This window comes from Cnephaeus nilssonii (genome assembly GCF_951640355.1).
Source record: "Cnephaeus nilssonii genome assembly, chromosome: 18".
In the NCBI taxonomy this organism is placed as follows: domain Eukaryota; kingdom Metazoa; phylum Chordata; class Mammalia; order Chiroptera; family Vespertilionidae; genus Cnephaeus; species Cnephaeus nilssonii.
This window is the reverse complement of record NC_137089.1, coordinates 19,158,226-19,174,565: the sequence shown is the minus strand read 5'-3', so window position 1 is coordinate 19,174,565 and position 16,340 is coordinate 19,158,226. Positions and strand designations below refer to the sequence as shown.

Here is a 16,340-nt window from a genome sequence, read left to right as displayed (position 1 = left end):
AAAAAAAAAAGAGCTAACTTCAGATTACTGTTCCCAAAGTTTCTGATTCAGTATGTCAGGGTTGGTCGTGGCCTGGGAATCTGCATTTTATGCGACACCTCAGATGGGTTTTGCTTTATTTCAGGGACCAGGTTTTGAGTAACTTGCACTTGCGGTGGTACAGAATAATACCATATTTATTTCTTATTTTTCTGGTGAGCAAAAAAATCCCTATTTGCTCTTTGAAGTTCTGTGTGGGGTGCAGGTGAAGACTATTGACCACTCCCTACACATTGGGTTTTTTACAGCAGAAAACCGTTGTTCTAATATTCATTTTATTGTCTGGTTTTCATGGGGAGTTTTTGTTTTGTTTTGTTTTTGTGTGTTGTTGTTTTTTTTTTTAGTCAAAGTCACACATGCTCCAGTCCCAGAGAGGCTCTTTTCCTGTGCCTGGTGTACAAAGGACCACCCTTGTTAAGTCTAGGCAAAACATCATTGTGGCTAAAGTGAAGGCTTGTGGGGCTTCTGAAAGGAAATTCACCCATTATCTGGACTTTAGATTTTGTCAGGAGCCAGCAGGTGGCAGCATTTCAACACAGATTTATAGAGGCATTATACTTCTAAGTCAGTTTAATTTGTGGGCTTATAATTTTAGAGAAATGTCAATTAGAAGGAAGAATACTTAGGAAGTAGAAAATGCCTTAGGGAAGCAAAAAAAGTGTGTTTAAAATTTAGTTTTTATTTTGTTTTATTATGACATTATGGCTTATTTTAATCTCATCATTTTCTTATTTAGGAAATTAATTCTGTCATAATGTTGTTTTCCATTTACCTGAAAAACTAGTTTCTACCCATTAGAAGAGTGTCATTTTGTGGTGCATCTTTAAATTGCACTTAAAGATTTAGGCAAAGTTACCGGATTCCTTTTGTTAGCATGCGTTTGTGAGGCTGTGCCTTGGAGTGACAGGTCACAACAATTTATTAGTCCAGCTCAAATGTGTGCCAGTATGTTCCTCTCTGGATCTGAATCTCAGCTTATTTTCTATGGATGAGTTTATTAATATGAAACCATTAATTTTCCTAGTTAAAGAAAAAATTAAAAGAGTAAGTTCTTGGCACTGTCTGCTTATGTTATGGAGAGACATTACTTAGTCGAACAGCAATTAATTAGAAATACCTTTTCTTTAAGTCTTAGCACAAAAAAAAGAGGAAAGAGTAAGATTTTTTCAAGTAAAGTTAAAAATTATTAGTGATGAAAGCCTTTCTCCAGAGAAAGATCACTTCCTTTTAAAAGGGCAAAATTTTAAATGTCAGTGTCTAATAATACTAGTAAATGGTACTCTTATTTAATTCTGCTTGACCATTTTTTTAAACTTGAGTAACCCTTTCTATAAATGTTAGAAAAATGTTTTGTTCAAAGCTTGTCTCCTTGTAAATAAAATTAAGAGGCCCCTAAACTATTTATACAACATCAATACTTATTTACTATTTATTTAGTCATTTATATACAATATATAGACATTATAATTTTTGTTACATTTTATTGACTCAAATCTAATAAAAATACTGAATAATATATTAACATGAAACCCTAGCTCGTTTGGCTCAGTGGATAGAGCGTTGGCCTGCAGACTGAAGGGTCCTACGTTCGATTTCAGTCAAGGGCACATGCCCAGGTTGCGGGCTCGATCCCTAGTATGGGCCGTGCAGGAGGCAGCCTATCAATTATTCTCTCTCATCATTGATGATTCTATCTCTCCCTCTTCCTTGCTCTCTGAAATCAGTAAAAATATGTTTTTAAAAATATATTAACATGAAGAAAAACTGAATATAGTAGTTGTATTCATAGTGGGACTTTGGGGGTGGAATATTCTATAAATTGCAGTGAGGTCTGAGGTATCATTTGTTTAGAAAAACTCGGGAAGTGGTTCATTTTAAGAAAGTGTGGAATACAGGAAAGAACATGAGCCTTTTTTTGAAATTTGTGCTGTCATTTTCTGGAGACCCAGGCATATTATTTAATCTTTGGAAACAGCTCTTTATCTTAAAATGAGAGGGATAATAATTTCAACTTCATCAGATTTGTTAACAAATAAGATGGTAAAAAGTCAAAGCACTTATTTAATACAATGCTTTTACATGATAGCTGTTCCCTGTTTTATTTATCAATGAAATTTTAATTCTTTTGCAATTCACTTGTGAAATGTTTCCTCAGAATGATTTTTAGTAGCCTTGAACATAGTTTTTTATCATTTTTTGTTTAGAAGAAGAAAAAGATCAGGTGGGATCAGGACATTATAGATGACAATTACATAAAGTGTTATTGTGAGAACACTTCGTAAAACTGTCCGTGGAGGTTATTAAAAAATAATTTAATACTGTAACTTAAGATTTATTAATATATTACAGGAGGAAATATTTTTTTGCGTATAGTCCATTTAAAAATGCAGTTTATCCTTTCAGAAATAGATTTTAAAAATCAGGAATATTCATGTTGCTTTCACTTAAACTATCCTATCTAATAAAAGAGTAATATGCAAATTGACCACTCCAACACACAAGATGGCTGCCACCATGTTGACACAAGATGGCCACCACAAGATGGCCAACAGGGGTGGGCAGTTAGGGGTGACCAGGCCAGCAGAGAAGGGAAGTTGGGGGCAACCGGGCCTGGAGGGAATGGCAGTTGGGGGGGACCCAGGCCTGCAGGGGAGAGCAGTTGGGGGGGACCAGGCCTGCAGGGTAGGGCAATTAGGGGCAAGCAGGCTGGCAGGGGAGGGCAGTTAGGGGCAATCAGGCTGGCAGGGGAGTGGTTAGGGGGGTGATCAGGCTGGCAGGCAGAAGCGGTTAGGGGCAATCAGGAAGGCAGGCAGGCGAGCAGTTGGGAGCCAACAGTCCTGGATTGTGAGAGGGATGTCCAATTGCCCGTTTAGGCCTGATCCCAGTAGGGATCATCTTGTACCTACTGGGATCAGGCCTAAACAGGCAGTTGGACATCCCTCGAGGGGTCCCAGATTGGAGAGGGTGCAGGCTGGGCTGAGGGACACACACCCCTGTGCACAAATTTTGTGCACCGGGCCTCTAGTCATTTAAATAAGAGAAATACTTTGTGTTTTCTCTTGTATTTTAATTAAATTTGGCTTCACAAATACATATTTGATTATCTTAATCATTCTGTTCAATATTGCACTAATTTATCTGTTAGACTTCCAGAAATCTCAGTCATGTTTAGTCTTGTATTTAAAAGAAAATGACTTAAAATAACCTTAATAATTAGGTAAGAAATGAAGAATAGTGACTTAACTTTAGCCCTCCCTCCTTCCTAATAAGGACTCATTAGGTGAGATGCCGAGAAGGGTGTGTGTGGAGATCATTAGAAAGCTTTACTTTGAAAACACTGTTTTGAACAAGAAGTCCCATTCTATTTTATTAATATCTTTGAATTATGTCTCTAACACTTAAATTGCTCAGGGAAGTAAATAGTCAAGCAGTTAATTGAAGCAAAAAGGAAACTTGCCCCTTACCCCCATTTTCCCCTACCACCAGTCTCAATCCAATCTTATTTTTCTTTCTAATGATAAACATTATTAACATGCTAGCACGTGTCTGTCTACACCTTACTCAGTGCTGTCAAATCAAAACATTTGTTTATTTCAACATATTTTACTGTACATATTCTGAATCTCTTTTTTCAGTCATTATCTTGGAGAAAACATTTGTTTATTTCCATATATTTTACTGTACATATTCAGCATCTCTTTTTTCAGTCATTGTCTTGGAGATGTTTTTATGTCCGTATGTAAATGCACTTCACTATACTTAACACTTATTTGGATTTATTACTTTTTGCCTCAAAGGAGAATGCACACCCAGGGGAACAGCAGAGTCTCAGTAAGAGGACGTTAGAAAGGACTTAACTGTATTATAAGATTGGGCTTGTATTAGGTGACCTGAGGGGAGGATTTGGTCATTCTAAAAACTTCATGCCACTGTGTTTGTTATTGAAGCATTTAATTCAGTGTTACGTAAATCACTGAAATATGAGTACAAAAAGAAGGAAAGGTGCTGTTTCAAAGAAAATTAAACTGTATGCTTTAGAAACAATGGCTAATTAAAAAACTTGAGGCTAGTAAGGATATTTAATATAGTTTACTTAAATCTTATATACACCTATCTAAACAGTTCTAGGAGCCAGGAGTGAAATGAATCAAGGAGTATGTTTGTCCTGTTGAAAAACTGTTCACTGTAAAATAAAACAACCCCAAATTATTGAGTACAGTGTATGAGAGGAAGTTTATTTTCTGAATTGTAGGCCTTTTTATATATTTTCTTGCAAAACATTGTAATGATGCAATCCATCTAACAGCTTTAAATTATGAGGTCATGGACATAATAAAAATATGTTGACAAAAGCCTAAGTTAATAGTCTAAATGTGGTGTTTTCATACCACAGGCTGATGTCTATGTTAGGAATTTAGAACATGATGTGATATTTCTAATTAAAAATGCTGATCATTAACTCTAAACTTAAGAATAAAAACTAGATTACTGCTTTGTGTTAGTTATCTACGTATTTCTGTGAAACAACTTTCTTTAGTGATTTATCATGATCATGTCATTAGGTAGATAGAAGTGTTGAATAACTATGCTATACACCTATAATTAATATAATGTTGTATGTTAACTATATTTTAACTTAAAAAACCTTAGTGGCTTGAAACAAAACAATAAGCATTTGTCATCTCACTGAAATTAGCGAGTGGCTTAGCTGGTTCTGTCTCAAAGTTTCTCACGGAATTGTACTTAAGGACGATGTCAGCCAGGACTGCAGTGATCCGAAGGCTTGACTAGGTTTGAAGGATACACTCGCAAGGTGACTCACAGGATGTTTATTGTCAAGAGTTCTCAGTTCTTCCCCAGGTGGGCTTACCACGGGCTGTTCAAGAGAGAGCGCAAGGAGATGCAAAGTCTTTTAAGACCTAGTCTCAGAAGTCACATAGCCATCATTTCTGCCATATTTTATTAGAAGTAAGTCAGTAGTACTCCAAGGGAGGGCAGTTAGATGCCTTCCCTTGAGGAGGAGCGTAACACTGCAGATATTAATTCTGTGTGTATGAACCAAGGAGAGAGGGAGGGATTCATTTATACTATTGGTCTTCTTTTTAGGACACTGTCTTAGCAAGACCACGAGAGGTATTTCGACTTCCTACAGATTTGACAGCGTTCGACAATCGCCTTTGTGCATCTATCCATTTCACATCTTCTACCTGGGTTACCTTGTCAGATGGAACTGGAAGATTATATCTCATTGCAACAGGCGAACGTGGAAATAACACTTCTGAAAAATGGGAGGTGAGGTGTGTTTTTTGTTTTAGATTTATGCAAAAGCTGGGAAGAATATATAAATGGAAGGACCTTAATGATTTTAAAATAACACTTTTTAGGGATAGTTTATATATGACTTTTTATTTTTATTATATACTAGAGGCCCGGTGCACGAATTTGTACACAGGTGGGGTCACTCGGCCTGGCCGGCGATCGAGGCCTATCAGGGGGGCCGGCTGGCCGGGGGGAGGGACCGCGGGAAGTTGGCCTGCCAGCCCCCTCCATTGGGGCCTGGGGAGAGGGGCTGCAGGAGGTTGGCTGTGGGAGCACACTAACCACCAGGGGGCAGCTCCTGCATTGAGCATCTGCCCCCTGGTGGTCAGTGTGCACCATAGCAACTGATTGAATGGTCATTTGGTCCTAATGGTTGCTTAGGCTTTTATATATATGGACTAGTGGCCCGGTGCACAAAATCTGTGCACAGAGGGGGGGTGCCTAAACCACAGGGATCAGGCCTAAACCAGCAGTTGGACATCCCTCCCGCAATCTGGGACCGCTGGCTCCTAACCACTCACCTGCCTGATTGCCCCTAACCTCTCTGCCTGCCTGCCTGATCACCCCTAATTGCCCTCCCCTGTCAGCCTGATCTCACCCCCAACTGCCCTCCCCTGCCAGCCAATTTGGTTCTGATTGGTCGGTTTCTATGCCAGTTTGCATCAAAAGCTCCGCCTTCTAGGCAGCCATTGGCTCCTCACAGTTCACCCAGATTTGGTTCTGATTGGTCGGTTTCTATGCCAGTCAGTGTCTCCAGGCCTATCTCCGGGCCTGATCAGAGAGGCGGGGCTGATCAGCAGCCCCTGTGGAAGCCCAGAGAGAAACAGAGTTGCTGCTGCTGGTGAAGCCCGGAGAGAAAGAAAGAAAGGCAACGGCTGATCAACAGCTGCCACGGAGGCTGTGGATCAGACCCTGCCTCTCTCTTCAGGCCTCTCTCTGGGCCTGATCCACAGCCCCCTTGGCAGTCAGTGCTGGGTCGTCACAGCAACCCAGCACTGACTGCAGGACTGATTTCCAGTGGTCGGTCGTTACGGACCCTGGGTTTTTATATATTAGGATGATATTTTGAATATCTTTTTAATTAAATTATAAAATGTATGTCCTATACAAAACTGATATGTTAACCATTCCTGTTTTAATCTGGGGTCAATGCAGTTGTCAAAAATTGCATTTTTTTCAGCAGATATTTATTGAATGTTTTATAGATGTAAAGCAGTACACTAAACATTGACCTTGCCTTCTTCTTGAAGAAGAGTTGGCCAAAAAATTACATTAGCATATCTTTTCTCCTGTGCTCCTGTTATATTTGCTGATATGTTCATGGGACTAGCAAGTTTCCATTGCACCACTCTGCTAGCTGTCCGGTATGTTTATCAGAGTATTCCCTACTTAGAAAAATACATTACAACATAAATATAGGAATGTGACAATCTCTAAGATGCCATTTTAACTTCAGTTTTCTTAACACAATGTAACTGATTTAAATCTGAGGAGCAGGTAATATAAGGAATTAATTTCTCTAGAGCCACAGTTTTTGAATGTGGAAAATATTGATACTGAGTTATATTAAAAAGAGTATTGTGATATTGCAACTGTCTGAATTTCAACAGGTGGTCATTTGTTGTGGGTAGAAAAAGAGATAGGTATTTAATATATTTACATTTTATAAAATATTTTATGAGATGAACAGATGCTTATCAAGGCTTTAATTATTTGAGAAAAATCAAGAAGGTTTTAGAACAAAATGGTTTACTTTTGTTACTAAGTTATACTAAATGGTATAATGCAAAATTGTATTACATTAAAAAAAAAACCTAAACAAAACACACAATATATGACCAGAACAATAATATCCTATTTGCCAGATTGCCTTTGCAGTCACAGTTTCAAATATTCATTGGACATTGTGACATTTTCTGCTGTGGCCTCCTGTAATAATTTTATTTTTAACTGAGGCATTGTGGTATTATAACACAACTACCTGAAATAGTTGGAAGAAGTTTGGAGAAGGATGGGGAGGAAATATATGAATGAGAATTTATCTATAATAAAGTTGTATTGATTCTGTTGGTTTTGAGCAGGAAGAGAAATGCCTTCAGCTTAAAATAACACTGCATGTTTAGCTAGAAAGGAAATTCATATGGGTATATAATTCATTTGGTTTCTGCTGTGTATATCCCCTTGGCACATATTGGCCTTCAAAAATATTTTTTAAATCAATAAAAAATTTGAATCTACTTCCTCTTCAATGTACATTGCTATAACGAAATGTTTTTGGTCATAGTTTTGACTGGGGGTTGGGAGGAGTAGAAAAGAGACGGGACTTGGGCATTAACTGAGTGGAACGGTTACTATGGAATACTGGTCATTTTAAGAGAAACAACTTGGGAGAGTTTTAGGACTTTGTGAGATTTGGTGTAACAGAGAGGAAGCTAAAGGTGGGAGTGGGTGGTGGTATAGTAGATAGAGCTTAAGGGGGCAAGCAACCCTGATGGTGATGACTGAAGTGTAAAAAGAAGTAAGACAGGAATACTGCCTGCTTTCCAAACGTGTTGCCTCTTATATGATGGGGTGCTATATGTCAACAGTATCACAGTTGAATTGCTGGGCTTGTTCAGAAGATTGGAAACTTCAGCCTGACAATATTTAAAAGTCCAGACATCTATCCCTCTGGTGTCATTCCAATCAATCCCTTTCCTGCACATGAGGAAGAGGAGGAAAGAATAAGCTAGCTACTTGTACCTGGCAAAACGTACTGTTTTTTCTTTTTCTTTAATATGTTTTTATTGATTTTTTTTTTTTTTTTTGAGAGAGAGGAAGAGAGGGCAACCTCAGTGAGAGAAACATCCATAGGCTCCCTCCCGCACGCCCCATCCTGGGGATCAAGCTCACAGTCCAGGCATGTGGGAATCGAACTGGTGACCTTTCAGTGCACAGGAAGACACTTAACCAACTGAGACACACTGGCCAGGGCAGATTTACTATTTTTCCTTCCCTTTTGTCCCTCCTGTTCCCCCAAACAAAAGCAAAATCTAATCAACCAACAAAAACCTGTCTTTATCCTTTCTGTTTTGAGTATTTGAGTTTTTGTTGTTCTTCTGCTTATGGAAGACTTGTAGAATGGATACCAAAGTCTCCTATTTGAATAACATGGACAGAGTTGCTCAATAGGGAAATTGACATTAAAGCACACTTTTCTTTGTAAGGCTTTCAAGTAGAAGCAGACATGAGGGGATTCCAGATATAGGTTTAAAAAAATAAGGAGCTGATTTTTGTTTCTTAGTTAAGTATTTTTTCATCTAATTTTTCATTTATTTGAAAATTTGTTTAGAAATCAGTATTAAAGAACTTTTATTTAGTATTTTAATAAAATATAGTCTTTTAGATTGTTTATAGTATTAAAAAAGAATTTGATAAGATTTTGTGTCTCCATATGATTATATTTCCTTTTATATAAACAAATTTAGTATTACATATTAAATATGGTTGAATTATACCTTTTAAATGTAAATGGTTCTTTTGTTTTTGAGAAGTAAGAAAGTTTTAGTGATTTGTTTTCCAGTGCCTTTGACTCTTTATAAACTTTCAGAAAACAACGGAAAGACAAACCAAAAATAAAAATAGGAAAAAAAGTACACATGCACATATACATGCATGCCTGGTATCCAGACACTAAGAGAAAGAAAGCAGAAATAAATCATATATGAGATAGGGGAAGAGATGGAGGAATAATACTGGTAACCTGCTCAAGTCTTCTCTTTTTTATAGAGCACTGTTTTCACTTGACAATTAATTTCTGGGAGATTGCCTATAGTTCCTTCTCCTTTAGATGCTGCTTGTATGACCTGTTTTGTTTTTAAGCCAAGAGTGCTGATCAGTTTTCTCTGTTAAACAAAACAAATATTTTTTACAAGTTCTTCAAGGAATCCTATTTAAAGTTGCAACCTTTATTTAAAGGCTTTTTAAGATTTTGTGTTCCTTGTAATAAATAGTATGGAGATTAATTGTTGGATTGTCAGAATTCTATGTATTCCCTCTGCTATCTGCATGCATGTTATATATAAATATACTTTTGTATGTGTCACCTTTTTTTTTTTTCTTTTCTAGATTGTGTTTAATGAAGAGCTAGGGAATCCTTTTATCATAATTCACAGTATCTCATTGCTGAAAGCTGAAGAACATTCAGTAGCTACCCTACTTCTTCGAGTAGAGAAAGAAGGATTGGACATGAAAGGAAGTGGTTTCTTTGTTTCCTTGGAGTGGGTCACTATCAGTAAGAAAAATAAAGGTAAAACGTAACATACTCTGACTCTCCAAATGGTTGCCATAATTTAATAAGTTTGAAGCGCAAAGCTGTTCCTATAAATGTTGTTTGCATTTTCTTTGGTGTTGGGTTGTGATTCTGGTACCTTCCGTCCAGTGGAATGAATATCTGTAGATAGTTTCTCCTTATAAAAAAAAATAATAATGTGCTTCCCCAGTCAATTATGCTTTTTTTTTGTATAAAAGGAAACATTGTTACATAATTGTTAAAGACTAAAGTTTATATTTTTAATATATACAAGAATATATGTGTATGTGTACACATATACGTATGTGCAAAAGAATTTATATATACAGGGTGGGACAAAAATAGGTGTATGGTTGTTTGTATGGAAAATAATACAATAATTATATAAGAATAAACTTTCATGTATTCATAACTGTAAGCCTACTTTTGCCTCACTCTGAATATAAAACTAAATGTAAATTAATTATAAATCACAGTATAATTGAAATATAAATTAAATATAACTGCCTATATAAAAATGAATATCTTTGGTTATTAAATCACAACTGTGATTTCTTTTCAATAAAATTGGACTTTGCCATTTGTTTCTACCCTCAGGAAAACTCTTATTTTTTCTCACCCAAAGTGCTTTCTTGTGTAGGAAAGTCCTCACTTTCATTCTGTTTGAAACTGTCTGTCAAACTTCTAACTTGGACATTAAAACTTACTCTTTTTTTTTAATTTAATAAATCTTTATTGTTCAGATCTTTTTTCTTTATTAATTAGAAATCCTTTAATGGTGTGGCCTTGCTCTTTGCCAGTGCTTCACTTTTACTCACCAAGTGATTTTTTTACTGTAGTTTAGCACTAAGGGAGCTTGTTTGCATGACTGTTATTTTTCTCAGTAGTTTTTATGAACCTACTTATTTAACTTATCAGTATTATCATTAAATTGATCTCTATAGAAAAAGATTTCTTACCATAGCTGCTAGTTTCCAATCTGATAAAGGTTATTAGCATTTTTTTCTGAGAGAGCTTTTTTATTTTAAAATGAACTACATGTATATATGAATATATATGTGCATATATATACATGGGCATATGTGTGTGTATGTATGTGTGTGTGTGTGTGCGTATGTGTGTGTGTGTGTGTGTGTATATACATATATATATATGTATATATATATATATATATAATGTATATGTGTGTATCTATAGTAATAAAAGCGTAATATGCTAATTAGAACGGACATCTTCCTGGACGAAACCAGGGCTGCGAGGGAAGCCCAGGTCCCAGGTGCCAGAGGGAAATGGGTGCTGGCAGCTGGGGGAAGGAAGTCCTACGCTTGCACGAATTTCGTGCATCAGGCCTCTAGTATATATGTAATCAGAATAGTTTGTAAGTAAGCTAAATAAATTTACTAGATTTTTTTGGTAAGTATTTGATATAATTTGTTTTTCTACCCCCCCAGTGTTGTAGTTTCATCTCTGGAGGAACACAGTGTCTTAAAACTTTAGATTAAGTGTTGGAAAATGTTTTCTATAAATGGCTAGATGGTAACCATATGATGTGTGTCACATGGTGCAAAAGCAGCCTGACAATACATGAATGAGTGTAGTTGTATTCCAATAATACTTTATTTATGGGTATTGACATTTGGATTTTATGTGATTTTTACATGTACTTAAATAGTATTCTCTTAATTTTTTTAACCATTTAAAAATAGAAAATTTATTCTTTGAAAATATTTGTTGTGGAAATATAGGCTGTGCAAATCACTGCTTTAGATAATAAAAGCTCTGTTTTTTAATTAAATTGCTTAACATTCTACAGGAGAAATCCTCATGCATTTCCCTTTTTTTCTCTAAGACACTTGGTTTTGTGACAGCTTTAGCTCAATCCACAGGAATTTTTATCAGAATGTCTCAGAACACAGTGGCTCTACCTCTGTCACCTCTTTTCCCTTCGTCTTTTTTTCATGCCTCAACTAGATAGATATATTTAGACTTACCTTTTTTCTCTCCAAAACTAATTTTAATTATTGTTGTTATAGAAGCATACTTCCTGTGGTTTACTTTATCTTTTTGTTGTTGTTGTTATTTCTCACTGGAGGATATTTTCTCCATTGATTTTTAAAGACAGTGGGAATGAGGAGGAGAGGCAGAAACATAGATGTGTCTACGCATCGATTGGCTGCCTCCCACACGCCGGGGATCGAGCCTGCAACCGATGTACCTGCCCTTGACCAGAATCAAACCTGGGATCCTTTAGTCCACAGGCCAACGCTCCAACCACTGAGCCAAACCGGCTAGGGCTACTTTATTTTTCTTAATGTCTCATTCCTTTTTTCCTCCTATTACTAATGTAATTGTGCTAGCTTTCATTTTATTTTTAAGTGAAGATAACAGAACAGTGTTTTTCTAAGCTGTGTTGAGTGGAACATTTAATGAATTATATTTTGTGGTCAAGTTAGTTTTAAAATGTGGGCATACTGTATCCCCCATTACACATTAAGCATATTAAAGTTTCTAAACATTTTGAGTAAAAAAAAAATTTTAATTTTAATCTAGACTTTCCCAACTTATTTAACCATGGATTTCACTTGAAACTTACCTATTATTTTCTGTCCCACACATTGTAAAATATACAGTGTCTAACTTTGAGTCTTTAAAGGAGATAGGACTCTTTGCCCTGCATGTACCTGTGTAGAAAAAAATAGTTTTTAATTCATGAAATGAAATGAAGTTTACTTTTAAATATGCATGCAATAAATGTGTGAATGTAGATGAAGGTTTAGAGCAAAAACAGTAATTGATATTTTAGAATACATTCTATAATATATATAACTCAGATGACATTGAGTTACAATTTTGACTGTTCAGTGTGAAGTTTACAAGTAGAACCCACTTTGATAGAGTAACAGTATAAGTAAAGGTATGGACTCAACTAAAATGTTTGGGTTCTTTTAAAAGCAAAAATAATGTATTTTCATAGGAGAATAAATTTAGTTAATTTACCAGATACTTTAGAAAACATTTATTTATATCTTTAAAATTCTAAGTATAATTTTTTATGTTTGATTATTATAGGCATATAAATATATATCTGGGTGTATATAAAAATCATTTCTACCTCAAACATATTTCATTTTAATAAAACCCCTTATCAGTAGCTAGAATGGGCAGAAAAATAGGCCACACCACACTTTTTCCCTTATCCTCAACTTGTGGCTCTTTTCAGAAGATGCCTATCATACACTTGCTAGGAAAGTAGACAGGCTATAGTCAAGGAAAAGGTAGATCCTTCAGAGGCTGGTATTTTGGGTAAGTCAGTCACTTTCATGATCTGGAGCACTGCTGTCCTATACAAATTTCTGCAAGACAGACATGTTTTATATGTGTGCCATTCAGTGTGATCGCGGCTAGCCTGTGTGGCGGTTGAGCACTTGAAATGTGGCTAGTATGATTAAGGAAATGAATTTCTAATTTTACTTAATTTAAATTAAATAGCCACTTGTGATCAGTAGCTACCACATTGGATAGCACAATCTAGAACAATTTTTATCAAATCCAATATATTAAATTTAGGATTTATTTACAGAATATTAGGTGGTCAATATTTTTTATCTTTTTTTTTATCTATAAAGACACCCAATAGAATGTCTTTTAATAGTACATTTTAAATATTTAGTTTGAATTGAAATTAACATACATATTTTCAAAATACTTTTATAATATAGTTTTTTATTTGTAATTTTTGTTCAGAAAATACATAATATTCTTTCAGATAATAAATATGAAATTACTAAGCGTGATATTCTCCGTGGAAAGTCAGTGCCCCATTATGCTGCTATTGAGCCTGATGGGAATGGTCTAATGATCGTCTCCTACAAGTCCTTCACATTTGTTCCAGTTGGTCAAGATGTTGAAGAAAAGAAAGATGAAGACATGTCAGATAAAATCAAAGGTAATTTTACTTTTCATCTTCATACGGTTCATGTGTATTTATATGTATACTAGTGGCCCAGTGCATGAAATTTGGGGGGGCGGGGTTGTCCCTCAGCCTGGCCTGCACCCTCTCCAATCTGGGACCCCTCAGGGGATGTCCGACTGCTGGTCAGACATCCCACAGGGATTGGGCCTAAACCGGCAGTCGGACATCTCTTTCACAATTCAGGAATGCTGGCTCCTAACTGCTCACCTACCTGCCTGCCTGATCACCCCTAACCATTCTGCCTCCTATCCTGCTCGTCCTTAACTGCACCCCCGTTGCCCTTCTCGTCCCCAACTGCCCTCCCCTCCTGGCCTGATCACCCCTAGCCACCTCTGCCTCGGCCCCACCATCATGGCTTTGTCCAGAAGGATGTCCAGAAGGTCTCCCGGTCTAATTAGCATATTACCCTTTTATTAGTATAGATACCTATTTGTCTAGTTTATATGCTCTTATAGGTTATAGGTTTTACCAGGTCGAGATAGTGCTTAATTATTTCTTTTTAATTTTCTTTTATTTTTCCCAGAATAATATTTGTAAAATATAACACCTAAATAGTGGAAACTAGTTTAATAATTTTATAATTACCAAAAATGTTTATATATATATTAGCTTATGTGATTAGATGTTTAATAAATACTTGGCAAAAGAATAAATAATGCCTATTTCTTGGCATTTGAGAAGCTGGCATATTAGCATTAAGGATATTAATTTTTTACAGTAAGCCCAACTCTGTTTATTTTATGTGTACTAGTATACCTTTTGTAATAAACTGAAAGGAAGTTCCTTGAAGGTATAATCACTGAATGTTTTCTGTGGAGACTGAGAGACTGACTGACTGAATTAAGGTTTGTAATGTTTTCAGAATGAAAAGAGGAACAAGGTCTTTCAGAAGAAGTTTACATTTATATACACAGAATTCATATTCTTTTAAAAATATTCAAGAGATAAATACATCTATAGATCAATATAAAAATATCCCCTCTAAAACATTACTGTTCATATTTTTGATGTTTATAGCTAAAGAATATCATAGTTTTTAATAGAGATTTTCAGAGTATTTAAGAGAGGGACTGGGAGGCAAGGTGAGAGGAATGGCTCTCAGTATTTTATGAATATTAGATAAACCTGGAAGAGGAAAATGACAAGTGCAATTGCTATAACTGAAAATTCTCTGTGTGTGGTTATAATTACTTTTGTGTGATCACTAAAAAATAGGCTGTTTCTTTTAGATAGGTGTTCTTTTGTATCTTCTAGTCTCTAATTTTATATGTTCTGTTATCTAACTTTTTAATTACATAACTAGAGGCCTGATGCACGGAATTTGTGCAAGGACCTTGGCCCCGACCCCTGCCTGCTGCCCCCACCCACTGTGGCTTTGTCTGGAAGGAAGGACGTCCAGTCTGATTAGCATATTACACTTTTATTATTATAGATGCATTTTTTTTCCCCCCAATAGAGCCTCTGTATTACTGGCAACAGACTGAAGAGGATCTGACTGTCACAATACGGCTTCCAGAAGATAGTACTAAGGAGGACATTCAAGTACAGTTTTTGCCTGATCATGTTAACATTGTGCTGAAGGGTCAGAGGTTTTTGGAAGGAAATCTCTATTCATCTGTTGATCATGAAAGCAGTACATGGATAATTAAAGAAAATAATAGGTATTTTTTACATATTTTATTTATGTATTTTTTAAATTTTTTAATTAAATTTATTGGGGTGACATTGGTCAACATGAACATATAGGTTTGAGGTGCAGATTTCTATATTACAAGATCTGTGTGCCTACCATCCAAAGTTAAATCTTCTCCCATCACCATATATTAGGACCCCCTTTATTTATATTTAAATTTTATTTTTATTTTTTATTAGTTTACATTTTATTCTTTCCACAGTAGTCAGCTTAGAAGGAAATACTATAATTGGTCTGTCTGTATTGCTGATTATGTTTAAGGCAGATTAAAATTGGAATTACTATGTCAAAGAACATAATTGTAGTTAAGATTAAAGATACTAGTTATAGTTATTGCTTACATTACACAGTAGTGGTTTTCATTACCAGCTTTGGATACAATAATAGTAATAGTAACAACAATAATAATAGGTGAAAATGGTTATTTTAATTTGTACTTTTTAATAGAAATAATTTTTCTACCACCTTTACTTTGTTGACTAGATAATACATTCCCATTCTTTAAAATTTAAGATCTATAAAAGGGTATAGAGTGATAAGTCTCCCTCCAATCCACGCCCTCCAGTCACCCATCTCTAACTCCTCACAACACAATATTAGTTTACTTTTATGCATATTTAAGCAGCATATATACTATTTTCTTTTTTTAACAAAAAAAGTTTTCAACACATACTATAAATAGTTATATAGCTTGCTTTTGTGACTTTAATCATAAATCTTAGAGAGCTTTTCATAAAGAATGCATAGTTTTTTTATACTATTTTATGGCTTCATATGCTACTCTGTGCATAATCATTTAGGACCTAAATTTTAGGTGATAACTGTGTGTGTACAGGGTACAGGGAACTTTCTGGAAGGTTCACTATTTTCCTTGGGTTATATGGGTGTATGCATTTGTCAAACTCATTGAATTCTACACTTGAAACCTGGGAATTTTGTCTAGAAATTATACCTCCATAAAAGGAGTATTAAAAGGTAAACAAACGTTAAGGGTCTTATAAAACTACTAGAGGCCCAGTGCACGA

At 35.6% G+C, this 16,340-nt stretch overlaps 1 protein-coding gene across 1 annotated transcript in view; it reads left to right on the top strand.

Moving 5' to 3' along the window:
* Positions 1-16,340, top strand: part of NUDCD1 (NudC domain containing 1) — a gene marked incomplete at its 5' end in the record, with an annotated part of 63,806 nt that overhangs the window by 23,456 nt on the left and 24,010 nt on the right. Inside the window, 4 exons of the mRNA XM_079795912.1 lie at positions 5,146-5,331; positions 9,466-9,646; positions 13,416-13,595; positions 15,079-15,283. Of these exons, the coding sequence (XP_079652038.1) occupies positions 5,146-5,331; positions 9,466-9,646; positions 13,416-13,595; positions 15,079-15,283 (752 nt within the window). The remainder of the gene's footprint in view (positions 1-5,145; positions 5,332-9,465; positions 9,647-13,415; positions 13,596-15,078; positions 15,284-16,340) is intronic.